The sequence below is a fragment of the Polistes canadensis genome, unplaced genomic scaffold (genome assembly GCF_001313835.1).
Source record: "Polistes canadensis isolate GaletaPanama2010 unplaced genomic scaffold, ASM131383v1 scaffold_209, whole genome shotgun sequence".
NCBI lineage: Eukaryota > Metazoa > Arthropoda > Insecta > Hymenoptera > Vespidae > Polistes > Polistes canadensis.
In genome coordinates this window covers 18334-31874 of record NW_014569756.1, presented here as the reverse complement: position 1 = coordinate 31874, position 13541 = coordinate 18334, and the positions used below count along the sequence as shown (strand labels likewise).

The 13541-nt window shown below is 28.0% G+C and overlaps 3 protein-coding genes across 7 annotated transcripts; 1 reads left to right on the top strand and 2 right to left on the bottom strand.

Annotated features, from left to right (window-relative positions):
* Window positions 1-15: 15 nt before the first annotated feature.
* LOC106789987 (protein lin-54 homolog) lies at window positions 16-5510 on the bottom strand. Of its 5 annotated transcripts, none has more exons than XM_014754588.1 (12): window positions 5065-5510; window positions 3728-4125; window positions 3322-3639; window positions 2994-3230; window positions 2696-2914; window positions 2481-2597; window positions 2239-2376; window positions 1917-2153; window positions 1614-1822; window positions 981-1224; window positions 664-860; window positions 16-515 (listed from the first exon to the last, which is right to left on the bottom strand). In XM_014754588.1, exons 2-12 carry the CDS (start codon window positions 4112-4114, stop codon window positions 332-334), a joined length of 2487 nt encoding a protein of 828 aa, XP_014610074.1. In that variant the 5' UTR covers window positions 4115-4125; window positions 5065-5510; the 3' UTR covers window positions 16-331. The 5 variants fall into 5 exon arrangements, with proteins under 5 accessions (XP_014610074.1, XP_014610073.1, XP_014610076.1 ...); XM_014754587.1 differs by having other exon boundaries at window positions 5203-5510; XM_014754590.1 differs by having other exon boundaries at window positions 1614-1819; window positions 5203-5510.
* A 712-nt stretch (window positions 5511-6222) lies between these two features.
* LOC106789981 (COP9 signalosome complex subunit 4) lies at window positions 6223-8572 on the top strand. The gene is made up of 8 exons (XM_014754579.1): window positions 6223-6465; window positions 6547-6647; window positions 6826-6944; window positions 7020-7156; window positions 7264-7378; window positions 7466-7655; window positions 7729-8106; window positions 8185-8572. The coding sequence occupies exons 1-8, from the start codon at window positions 6323-6325 to the stop codon at window positions 8316-8318; spliced, it is 1317 nt and encodes a 438-aa protein (XP_014610065.1). The 5' UTR covers window positions 6223-6322; the 3' UTR covers window positions 8319-8572.
* A 765-nt stretch (window positions 8573-9337) lies between these two features.
* LOC106789982 (voltage-dependent anion-selective channel-like) lies at window positions 9338-12728 on the bottom strand. The gene is made up of 6 exons (XM_014754580.1): window positions 12610-12728; window positions 11434-11767; window positions 11240-11361; window positions 10675-10783; window positions 10381-10589; window positions 9338-10304 (listed from the first exon to the last, which is right to left on the bottom strand). The coding sequence occupies exons 2-6, from the start codon at window positions 11751-11753 to the stop codon at window positions 10213-10215; spliced, it is 852 nt and encodes a 283-aa protein (XP_014610066.1). The 5' UTR covers window positions 11754-11767; window positions 12610-12728; the 3' UTR covers window positions 9338-10212.
* Between the last annotated feature and the right edge of the window lie 813 nt (window positions 12729-13541).

The window sequence follows — 13541 nt, the reverse complement described above, 5'->3', positions numbered from 1 at the left end:
TAATCAGTCCTAATACTTGTTATTTCCAAATGTTCAATTCAAGTATACAAATCAAATCAAATTCTCTAAAAGTTTTGCGTTAGATGAAAAACATCATGATATAGCTGTTGTAAATAAAATTCTTTCGATTGTGATGTATCATGCGTTCGCATTCTTTGGTATGTAACATTTTCATTGCGAATTTTTCACGATTTTATTTTAATAATATATATTTAAAATATACTTAAAATAAACGAAAAATTAATGTATTCTTAATTGTACAATTTTTGTGGACGTTTGTAATAATAATAATAGTAATAATAAAAAAAAAATTTCTTTTTAACTGCACCTGCTAGGTAGCTTCTGCTTTATGCGCAGATTCTATGATTTCTTTGAGACATCGTCCAAATTCTTCGATTATAAGTCTTTGTGATGTTTCATCATCAAACATATCACGCTCAGCTTCATAAGCTTGTGCTAATAAACATTGACAAGTCATGTCTACTACTTTATCAGTCAAAAAATTAAATGGTTGCCTAGAGAATATAAACAAAAAAATATATACATTTTATTAATTATATCAACGTATCAACCAAAAATATATAATTAATAGTTTTTCAAATACATTATTAACTAGGATCATATAGAATTAACAATTAATTTATTATCTTTAAAATGACATACCTTGCACCAGTATTTGAAACAGCAGGCGGTCTAAAAGCCATTTCGGATAATTGCAGTTTGGCTTTATTTAACGTTAGCTGTGCTGTCCTTACTTCAGCAGCATCTGCCAAATCTTTCAAAGATTTTTTTTCTAAAGTAGGTTCTTCTATATTTCGACATCCAATACATTTACAATTTGCAGAACATGGAATTTTAGCCTAAAATTTATATAATTTCTCTTTCAATATTTTATTTTAATTTAACAAACTAATTCGTTAAATTAAAAAAATACTTAATGTATTTAATGTTATAATTTAGTTAATAATTATTTGCAATACCTCATAACATTCACAATAATTTTTTAAACATCCGCTTCGTTTGCAATTACATCCTTTGTTATGTCTACGTATATCATCACCAGTTTCACGACCTTTCCCAATTTTTGGACGAAAAGCATTTGGATTACGTTCCAAACAAGATTTGATAGCTCTTTGTCTTTCCACTTCATTGCCAAGATTGTTTGAACAATTATTACAATTGCACATATGACAAAATTCTCCATTTGCAAAGCAATCACAATATCTGTGTGCAATTATATCCATGCTTTAAATGCGATATCAATTTTATACGAATATATTTCAAATAAGTCAACTACGAATATTGAATATTTGTACTCCTATAAATAAAGCTTAAAACACTAATGTTCTTTAACATGAAAATAAGTAGCTTTGATTCAAATGTACGTTTCTGAATTACAAGAAGCTTCACCAGACTGTCATTTTTTACAATACAATAGTAACCAACAAACAGTTATTCATTGCCTACTACTATTGGATTTAAACACAATTCTGAATTATCAATGAATAAAATATATTAAATGTATCTTATATTCAATATGAAAAGAAAAGCTATCATACAACTTTTAATATTAATTAGATTTATTTATACTTAGATTAGTCTAAATTACTCACAATTTAAGACATTGCGATTTAGTACAATTACATGGTTTCCTCGGTCTAATACCATTTGGTTCAACATTTGAATATGATCTCTGAGATGATTTACTGTCAGATATAGATCCTGATGTTAAATTATTAGATATATTTTGCAAATTTTGTGTATTTCCTAATAAGTTGGGAGTGGATTGCTGAGATTTTATTTTTCCATCGTCTGTATGCTGCTGTTCCAATGAAACTTAATATAAGTAATACTTTTCTTGTTTTAAATTAAATATAATGTTTAAAATATACTTTATATAGAAATATAAATTATACCTGCTGTATATACTGTGCTGGCAGAACAACAATATTACTAACATTGGAATTAGCCGAAAGAACAGCTTGACCAGATGCAAATTGACTTAAAGCAGATGCTGGTATAGCAACAGCATTTTTAGATTGATTTCCTACTGTTGCAGCAGCAGGGATTAACAACCTCTGACTACTTCCAGTTATTGTAGTCTTTGGTGCTACTGTTCTTAATGATTGATTACCAGTGTTTAAAGGAACAACCTGTAATTAAACTTAAATGTTAACTGATTTAATTAAAATGATGATAAACATTATTTGTCATATGTTTTTGTATATATTTTTATACCTTTACTATTTGTTGTTGTCCACCTAACTTTTGACTTACTCCTACAGTTTGCAAAGTCGTTTGTGCTTTTGATTTGCCTACGGTAACGACATTGGTAGTACCAGATGAAGGAGTACTCACTAATCTAACATATTGCACCTGTAATATGTATATAATAATGTAAATATTATGTAAATTTATATATATATATATATATAATTAATTATATTAAAAATCATATATAATAGAATAAATAATTTTACCTGTCTTCCTGGCATTTGAATTTGATGTACTTGATTGGAACCAGTTACAATATTTTGATTTGCAGGAATTCGAATAACTTGTCCACTTCCTAATACCGTTCCAGGCTTTAAAGAACTCTAAAATAATAATATGTCACATAAAATTAATCAAAGTTTTAATTTAATTATTAATTTATTCGATGTAATTGAAAATAAATTGATTTGTAGATAATTACCTGTCTAATAATCACTTTTTGTGGACTTGTTTGCATATTCGTTTTGCTTGATGAAGAAAATACTGATTGTTGATTAGAAATTGTTGATGTTTTAACTTGAGAATTAATTGTTGGTGCTGGTAATATTTTAGTTGGGGATTTAACAGCACTGCTGGGAACTATTGTCATTTTCGATGATTGAGATGTCGAGGATTGAAGTAATTTGTTGACAATAATGCCCTTTAAGTAATATGAAAATGGTTATATAAGAATTGAATAATAATTTAATATTTTTATAACACGAAGAAATAATATGTACCTGTTTCTGTGGAGTTGACGGTAATATATGTTGAACTTTGTTTGTAGTTAATAATCCTAAATGTTGTGCTTGTGCCAAGGTTATAGTTTTAGTTGGACTTGTCATATTTTGATTACTTACATTACTACTTAAAAACTTGATTGTTTGAGCTGGTTGGATTTCATTCTGTGAACTTGTTATAAGAACTTGTTGTCCTGGTTGTGTTTGACTTCCAGTTAATATCATTTTAGTATAAACCTATGAAAGAATACACTTTGTCATTAATATATATTAAATTAGATTTACTATTAAAATATAAAATAAATAAAATATATAAAACTTGTCTTACATTCCGATTTTGTTGATTACTTTGTACTGAACGTTTGGCTGTTTGCACTGTTTTTACATTTTGTAAATTGCTTAGCGTAATACTTCCTGCATGGCTAGTTGCCATAAGAGGTTTATTTGCCTGTGTTGATCTTAATTGCAGAACACTACCATCTGCAGGTTTGGCCGTTATGAGTGTTTGTGCTATCGATTGTAATTGTCCAGTAGATGCCGATGCCGGATGAGAAATTTTTAAAATTTGGCTGGTACCTTGTCCACTTGCTGGAGATACTATCATGATTGATTGACTTTGAGTTGCTGCACAAATATTTTGTTTAACCTATGAACATTGTTTTATGTATATAAATAAATTAATTTTTTCGATTTATCTTGCAAGGTGATAAAAACGATTTAAAATATAAAAATACCTGCACTGCAGATACGGGAACCCTTTGTAATGACGGTTTAGTTTGAAATATAATATTTTGATTATTTTGACTTGCACTAGTGAAAACTATTTCTTCTGCTTGAATTTGTTCTGAAACGTCAGACATTTCCACATCAGGTACAACAGTTTCAGCCTCAATGTTTTGCTCTATCATTACTTGTTCTTCGTCAGTAGCCATGACTTCTTCCGCATTTATACATTCCAATTCAGCTTGAATATTCGCAAATGCTTCAAAATCATTTGACGAATACTGTTCATTGCTGTGTGAAAGAGTTAGAGCACTAAGATCTCCATCGCCCAATGTACGGGAATCAAGAGCTAGCGGTTCGACTAGAGCCCTCGCATTATGCCCTTTATTTAAAGACATGACGATATTACCTATTAAAAATGAGATATAATATTATAATAATCATCTATTCAGCATAATTATTTATCTATTCCATATTATAATGTATCTATAATTTAAATTGAATAGTAAAAAAAATAGATTAAGTCTCTGTCAATTCAGTTATTAATATTGAACTTTTCTACGACCAATAATAAGATAATTAGATAGACCGTATGGATATTCTCCATTGATTATTCTAATGTTATTTGTTAGCGTATTAAAAGATTTTATTTGTTAGCGTATTAGAAGATTCTATTTGTTAGCATATTAGAAGATTCTATTTGTTAGCGTATTAAAAGATATCAATAATTAAAATATCAAGTTTATCAGTGTCGACGCAGACCACTGTAAACACTACCTGAATATATGTAAGTTTGATATATATACAATAATAATAAATATTGTAAATAATATACTACTAATAAAATATATTAATATAAAGGAATTAATCCAAAAAGATAATCGAATAGAAAATCACTTAACAATATGTTCAGCAAATAAGACCATTAGATAAGAATTTAAAAATTCAAAAATTCAAATCTTGAAGAAACATATAAACACAATTATTGAATAAAATACATCTTAAATACGTACTAATGTTGGCAATAATGCAAGTGACAGGACAATTCTAGACTCTTAATTATTAGAACAATCAAATTTGAATCATGATGGAAAATTCGAAGAATGAACCACTCAGGAACATTAGCGCCATTTATTGCTAGAACGCGCCATTTTCCATAAAACGAACTGGTACACGTATTTAATAAACTTTAATGCACTTATATTAATAAAATGGAAACATTATATTCAACGTAAAGCACTCCAAGTATTAATCCGTTAAATTAAACGAGAATCTTTTTAAATATAAGCTTGATATCGAATAAAACAAAACTTAACCTAAAACTTATTAATTCGTATCAGGTACGTACAGTGTTGGGTGGGGGCGTGCCACGAAAGTCACATTATTTATGATAAAATTGTTATACATATAGCAAACATGTCACAGTAAACATTACAATGCCATTTAAATGCTCTCAGAAAGAAATTCCACGATTTATCGTACATACCTACGCGTTCCCTTGATATCTCGAATTTGTTCAAAATCACGCGCCCACCATTGCTGTCCCACAGTGCACTACGCACCGCTGTGTACAAACAGACTTAAAGGTCGTTTAAAGCTAAAACACCAAATTACCGATTAAATAAACGTTTTACGATAAACACCAAATAAATTCTCTTTGCGATTGAGCTAGGGAGAATCGATATTCCGTTTAACAGCTAAATTGACCAACAATGCAAAGGGATATTTTCGCGCACTTTGCAGATTTCGATTTCGCCATTTTTCTCGTTCCGCGGCTAAAAACACGTCAACCTATGAGCGCCCCCTTGAACCAATAAAAAAGAAAATTATCTGACAAAATGTTCATCTCGAAGGCGCTAAAAGAAATAATATGTATGAAATTGAATCATTCTAATTATCATTTTTTTCGAAGATTTTTCTAATATATTTTTTAGATTTTTTTCCGTTTAATATCTTACTTAATCTATATAAAAAAAAGATAAATATAAAAAATGAGTGTATAATTCATGAAGTCGTAAAGATAAATAGTTATTTTGAGACCTTTATTTTCTATTACATATTAAAATCTACTACTTCCTCTCTGAAAAGATATATTAATCATATGTAATATATATACACGCGTGGGCAATTAAACATATTTTTTAATATATAAATAATTAATTGAATTTTCTGTTGTTTAATAAGTTTCCATAACGACGATATATTGTTTAAATATTTGACATTAAATGTTTAAAGATTATTCCTTCTTTGGCGGGAAAGTAATCGTACGATTGGTCAAATTTTACGATATTATTATTTGATTGGTTAAAATATATTCGATATAATATTCTCTTCATAATATATATATATGTATATATATATATATATATCTAAAAATTAAACAATATATTATTTTAATAATAGAAAATAATTTTATTACCCAATTAATTTTTTAAATTTATTTCTACAAAATGTGATAATATTATTAGTCAATACAGTGACTAAATACATATATTGAGCATGTGTGTTGCGTTCGTATGTATTTTTCTAGTATAGAAAATTTTAACAACGCCACCAAACGACATCATGAAATTATTTTGTAGAAATAGAAGTTGGTCAATTTAGATATGATGAATATTGGTATTTGTTCAGAAATAAATTATAGTTCGTGGCCTATGTTCGTCGAAAAGATGGTGACGGTAGCCGCTGTACGTCAACAACTCGCAAATTTGATACATTCTGGCGGTTCTCACAAGGATCAAGCCGAAAAGTATGTACAATTAAATATATCTTATTTATATTATTATTAATTGATGAATAAAGATATATGAATTTTTTCTTTTATTTTTAGATATCGTTCAATTTTAGATGCGATACTAGCATCGGCTAACTCAAATCAAACACAAGGAAACGGTGAGCTCGTCGAGGCTTTAAAAGTTTTCATTGAATCAAGTATGTTATTATTATTATTATCATTATCATTATCATTATCGTCATCATCATCGTCATCATTATCATCATCATCATTATCATCATCATCATCATTATCATCAATGTTTTCTAATTGAAATGTTCATTTATTTTTTAGATACAAATATAAAAAGTAATAACGTAAGTTTGTTTGTTTCAGTTGTCAATGAAAATGTAAGTTTAGTAATATCAAGACAAGTTTTAACAGATGTTAGTACCAGATTACAAACCCTACCTGATGAAATTTCGAAGGCTGTCTCACATTATACTTTAGATAAGGTATTTAAATATTTATGAATTAGAATAGAATACTTCCATCAAATTAGAAAGATATTTGAATAGATGTTTATGTAGGTTCAACCCCGTGTTATATCTTTCGAAGAACAGGTAGCTAGTATAAGGCAACACTTAGCTGATATTTATGAACGTAATCAAAATTGGCGAGAAGCAGCTAATGTCTTAGTTGGAATTCCTCTTGAGACGGGCCAAAAGTAATTATTTTGAATATGAAATTTTATATACATTAATAATAGTAATCTACTAATAATTTCTTTAGCAATTTTGATGTAATAAATAATATGAAATCAATATCTTACAGACAATATACTGTCGATTACAAACTCGAAACTTATCTTAAGATTGCACGATTGTATCTAGAAGATGATGATCCAGTACAAGCTGAAGCGTTTATTAATAGAGCATCTCTCTTGCAAGTAATTATTTCTAATATATTTTATTTGTAATAGCATCAATTCTCTATTATGTTTCAATTATTATCTTTCTCTTTCGTTATATTATAGGCGGAGTCTAAAAATGAACAATTACAGATCTATTATAAAGTTTGTTATGCAAGAGTATTAGATTACAGGAGAAAATTTATAGAAGCGGCACAGAGGTATAATGAATTGTCATACAGATCTATCATACATGAAGATGAACGAATGACTGCTCTTAGAAATGCGTTAATTTGTACAGTACTTGCTTCTGCAGGTAATTATATCTTATTACGTTTTTTTCATCCATAAAATATCGTTATAACAAATTAGAAATTAATATTTAATAGGACAGCAAAGAAGTCGTATGCTAGCGACATTATTCAAAGATGAACGTTGTCAACAACTTCCCGCGTATTCGATCTTGGAAAAGATGTACTTGGATCGTATAATCCGTCGTTCCGAACTTCAAGAATTTGAAGCTCTTCTACAACCGCATCAAAAAGCTTGTACTATCGATGGGTTGGGATCTACTATACTTGATAGAGCTGTTATCGAACATAATTTATTATCGGCTAGTAAATTATATAACAATATTACTTTCGAAGAATTGGGCGCTTTGCTGGAGATTCCACCAACAAAAGCTGAAAAAATTGCTAGTCAAATGATTACTGAAAGCAGAATGAATGGTTATATAGATCAGATAGATTCCATTGTACATTTTGAAAGTAAGTGTAATTATAATTAAATATATGTTTTGTAGACGAAAAATATCCTTTTTACTCTAAAACAATTCGTTTTTCCAGCACGCGAAACATTACCTACTTGGGACAAACAAATACAGTCATTGTGTTATCAAGTTAATCAGATAATAGAAAAGATCGCACAAACTGAACCAGAATGGATTGCAAAAGCGATGGAAGATCAATTAGTTCACTAACATCAGTCTTCAATTAATAATGAAAAGAATTCACACATTATAGGTAATCTACTTTTGTGTTTAATTCTTCATCGAGCATTGAGTTACTCATCATTGTTTTATGGTCAAACAAAAAGATTTGTTTTGCTAGGAAAACTTACACTTTAGCATATATAAAATCTCAGTTGTATTATTATTATTATTATTATTATTATTATATAGCGATACAATTTTTTCAAAACTTAAAAACTTGTAAGCACCATATAAAAATTCTAGAAAACTTTGATGTGTCTAATTTATAGATTACCCAATTTTTGTCTTTGTATTCAAGAAAAAGATTGAGCAAATTTATAAAATAAAAAAAGCCGGTAGTATATACTGATTTATAAATATAGTAAAAAAAACAAAAATTAAATATATTTTCTGTACAAATTACATTCTCCCTTGTTATCAGCAACTATATATAATGTCATTAATATTAAAGAAATAGAAAAGATATTTATATTATTTATACAATTTTTTAAATATTTTTTATTACTCATAATAATGAAATTTATATGACAAAACCTTAACTTGTTACTTTCAAAACTTATTTATACTTTCTATATAAAATAAAACTGTGGAATAATAACTATAAAATTGTGTTGGTGATATAATTGAAACTTGGAAAACATAAACTATATTTAGTATAAGGATCGCAATTATATATTGAAATTTTTGTTATATGTTTTGATTGCATATGTATAAGTATATGTATATATATATATACATATTATGTATCATGAAGAAGCGATTCTAAGTCCTAGTCTAGTCTAGTGAAAAATGAGAATATAAAACAAAAGTAAACTCTTTTGTTAATTAAAGTCAATTTATTAATTCAAATAATATTTCGTAATTTGTTTAATAAATTAGAAAATAAAATGGCAGTTATTTATCAAGAATTGAAAAATATACCTACCCTAGTAGTATATGCAGTGATATCCCAGCAATAATGAGAAATAGTAATATATATATATATGCACAATTTTCTTTTTTCTTTCTTTTTTTTAATAGTTACTTGACGTAGATAATAAAAATGTAAAGACTAAAGAAAGATATTGTCTTTGCAATTTACTAGAGCTAGACAACGACTTAATCTCACTATTTACACCATACGTATAATTGTATATATGAGAATATTGTGTACCACATGCATCTACCTTTATAATATTACATATTATACTAGGAACAAAATTGTTGTAATGATAACAAATTTTACTTATATGCAAAATATTTAGTTGTCAATAAAATGTATTATTGTTCAGTTTGTGAATGAATTCTTACATAAATACATTAGTGAGAAATTGCTAAATTTTGTTTTGTGAATAATTCAAAAAAGTGAACGTACTGCAATCATACTATTGCAATTTTTTTGTATAGCACATAAAGGCAATTAAATTTAATATTAATTTTATGTGAATGTAATCTTTTTTTCTATATGTTTTTTATCTATTTTTTTTTGGTACAACATCGTGTAGCAAATATTTTATATTCTGTGTTACAGGATTCAACTGCTCAGACAAATTAGCAATAAATTATTATACATGTCTATAATATTATCGAAGTATAGAAGGAATAATCATACCACACTAATTTCTTTTTTTTTTACCTGTGTTATAGAAGATACTTTTCTTGAACAATTCAATGTATTTTATTCCATGATCGTGACATTATATAGTTTAGTCCCTGTAACTGCTTAGAAGTGATGCATGATATTTTTTTTCGTGTGGCATCTAATTAAGGATAAACCTATCTACATGTTATAGGTAATATTTTTATTTGAAGCATGTATTGTGTTGCAGTTTTTATGACATCAAAGTCATGAAAGTAATAACTGTTTGAAACGTCTTTTTTTTCTCTGTTAAAGGTTTTATATTTAAGCCTCGAGATTTAATGCTAAACCAATTTTGTGACCACCGGAACTAAAGTTCTTTCCATCAATGTTGGTAGAAAGAGTCAAAGTTACGCCTGTAAAATGAATTGATGAAAATACACGGTAACAAAAAATATAAACGAAAAAATATCCTATAGCGCGTGGACTTACCATCACGAAGTTTCTGTTGATATCCCAACCCTATCTGAAGTTGAGAATTAACTTTAGCCCTAACACTCGCATCATTATCAAGATTATATTTGGTACCAAGTCCAAATTGTGTAACATTGTTACTGGAATTCCAAGCCAGATTAATGGCACCTTCTAAATCAGGTTTGACCTTATGATAAATGGAGGCCCCAAATTCACGTCCATTGTCCCTATATTTAGATATTACAAAAACATCAATTTTATTTTTCATTAATAAAAATTACCAATATTTATTTTTAAAAATTTAATACTTACACACAAGTGTGGAAACCAAAGTCAGAAGCAGTAAATCCAAGAGCAAAATTGTTCTTTGTAAGCTTGCTTCTCTGCGAGTCGAAAGAAGCTTGATAGCCGGCGAGCCATCCTGAAAGCAATAAAAAACAATAAATTAGAAGTTACGTTAAAATCTTTTGTACCTATTCTGTTATCATCTTACATGGTTCCCTGGAATATCTTGGAAATCACAAAGACGAATCAAGGAAAGGATTAGAAAGGAGCGCATATGGAATGGATCTAAACAATAAAATGTTAACCAGTTTCAGGAAAGTATAGTTTGAAACAAGAATTCCGGGAAATAGGAATAATAACATAACAATAAAAGAATATAACACTATGCATTATTATCCAAATTGCAAAAGTTTTTTGCCTAAACATGAGAAACACAAGTTTTACTTGTGGTAAATCTTATGGATCAAACATACGAAGCATGAAATAAAATAACATCAATTTTGACATGCAGCTCCATGTGTTAAATCATAATGTAAGGGGTTGATTAATAATAACAATTAGATATGTATTTTTAAAAAATATTAATAATTACCTTGATATCCTACAACTGCAGTTGCATTAATGAGTGGACCAGTAGTAAGACTTAAATCGAAGTCAGCAGTTGCCGATACATTTTCATGTTTGTAAGTAGTCTTCAATTGTCCAGTCTTAGTGCTACATTAAAGAAAAAGCTTATATTTAGCTATGTCAATTTTATATCAACAATTGTAAAATAAGATCTCTTACCCAGTCTGAGGTGAGAAAGTACAACTATAACCGATGCTAAGTCCACTAAGTAATTTATCCGCAATAGTTACATCAGTTGCAAGAGTGTTATCGGTATTCCATTTCTCACTGAATGTTAAACCATATTCTTTAATTTTATACTTGGTTTCCAAAGTAGCGAATACTTTTCCAGTATCTTGATTGGATACTCCACCACTGGAGAACTCAACTCCAGAATCAGTCTTGGTTTTGACATCTAATTTTAAGAGGCCGAAATGATAACCATTGGAAAAAACATCGCGTGCACTTTTTCCAAGATCTTTGTACGTCGGGGGAGCCATATTTGTCAAAGTTTCTGAAAAATTAATATTACTATGTTATATATTTTGTATTTTTTTTTTTATTAACCAAATAAGTGTTTAAAATTTATATTGCAATTTTGTAAATACACACATTATATATTATATTTGTTTTTATAATAATGACAATAAATTTATCATCATATATATGAACACATACATACATACATACATATATAAAATATTTTAATTATATAATAATTAAGAAAAGTGATTTGGATATAAGTAAAAGTACTCGAATACAAAGTATTAATTATAGAAATTAAATATAAAATATTTCTCAGACAGAGACATTGTTTGAATAGAAAAAAAAAAAAAGAAAGTAAGAAAATATGTCAAGAAACAAAAAAAAAATGATTTTTAATCGAAGAACTATTAAAGAAAATATCAGCAATAATTTAATTTTTGTAAATATAAAAATATATTACGTTGTTAGGTATTGGTTATGAGAACGGTGGTTCGATAGCGTTACGCGAAAATGGAATGATATTGACCTGTTTCAGATATTACATAAGGAGCAAAAAAAATGATTTTTCTTACATCCGAATAAGACAAATTTATTCCGAGTTTAATAAGAAAGATTACTTATAAATCGTAGATAAATAAATCATTAAATTCGATTATCATAGGATAAGAAAGTAATTTTGAAAGAGAAGAGACACATTACAAGGTAAAGATCATTGAATTTTCGTGAACGACATTGTTCGAACTAATCAAAGCCGGTAGTTACAATTTATTACATATCAATTAAGTCGTGCCTGTGATATTAATACGTTTATCAATAATACGACTACTAATTCTTGTTAATAATAATTCTTATTAATTCAATTTTACTTACAATTTTATGTTAGGAGATTAAGCGAGTATAGGAAATGGTGTGACTTCAGACAAGAATTGCGTTACGCGAGACAGTCTACCGCTGATACTGAGGGGAGATACAGGCTTATGACCGTTTGCGCATGCGCAGAGCTATACCTCAAATTTACAAATATTTTTTGACGCTATTTTTATGCATTCAGTTAGTCTCACACAGAGACAACGACTGACTAATTCTAATTATTCTTATTTCCATTATCCCCCTATCGATTATTATATTTATATTTATTAACTTAAAATCCAATTTTTTAACAATTTAATTGTTGCATCGATCATCCTCCAGACTATTACGTAACCTTAAAGAAGGAACTTTCTTCCCCCTCCCTTCAACACCGCATAGGCGTGGATTTTGCACGTATCTGTATTATCTGTACGCTGTTTATTGAACTTTTTCATTAAAAATATTGTATTAAAATTAAATTCTTTTTCTTTTTCGTTAAATGCATACAATGTATATTTGATAATCGATAGATATTACAATCGATTATTTGTACGATATCAAATTTTAATTTCCAACTAACTTCTCGACTCTTCAAAATTCTTTTTTTATTTTTATTTGTTCTTCTTTTTTTTTTTTTTAATATATACAATATGGTATCCATCGATTTAGTAATTGATACATATAATAGGTATTACAATAAAGTACTTGGAATATATGAAATTCGAATTTTCAATTAATTTCTCGAATCTTTATTTAAATTATTTTTTTTTTTTTAATATTTTAGAACCAAATTATACTTGGAGACGTAAAAAGAAAAACAATTATAACACGTCCCTGAAAATCTCGTATCTCTTATGAAATCGTATATTATTCGTATTATGTAGTTTACGTACCAAGATCTTCATAGTCTGTTGCTCATAGTAGTACCGTAAAGCGTATTATGTGCCAATAAA

Excerpts from the sequence above, each read along its gene's own strand:
- LOC106789987 (XM_014754588.1), bottom strand. The coding sequence starts at position 4,114 with ATGTCTTTAAATAAAGGGCATAATGCGAGGGCTCTAGTCGAACCGCTA. Across the intron at positions 1,823-1,916 it reads CAGCACAGTATATACAGCAG|CAGCATACAGACGATGGAAA; the intron begins GTATAATTTATA and ends TCATTGGAACAG. Across the intron at positions 861-980 it reads ATTATTGTGAATGTTATGAG|GCTAAAATTCCATGTTCTGC; the intron begins GTATTGCAAATA and ends TATAAATTTTAG.
- LOC106789981 (XM_014754579.1), top strand. The coding sequence starts at position 6,323 with ATGATGAATATTGGTATTTGTTCAGAAATAAATTATAGTTCGTGGCCT. Across the intron at positions 7,157-7,263 it reads CCTCTTGAGACGGGCCAAAA|ACAATATACTGTCGATTACA; the intron begins GTAATTATTTTG and ends AATATCTTACAG. Across the intron at positions 7,379-7,465 it reads ATAGAGCATCTCTCTTGCAA|GCGGAGTCTAAAAATGAACA; the intron begins GTAATTATTTCT and ends GTTATATTATAG.
- LOC106789982 (XM_014754580.1), bottom strand. The coding sequence starts at position 11,753 with ATGGCTCCCCCGACGTACAAAGATCTTGGAAAAAGTGCACGCGATGTT. Across the intron at positions 10,784-11,239 it reads TGCAGTTGTAGGATATCAAG|GATGGCTCGCCGGCTATCAA; the intron begins GTAATTATTAAT and ends TATTGCTTTCAG. Across the intron at positions 10,590-10,674 it reads TTTGGTTTCCACACTTGTGT|GGACAATGGACGTGAATTTG; the intron begins GTAAGTATTAAA and ends ATCTAAATATAG.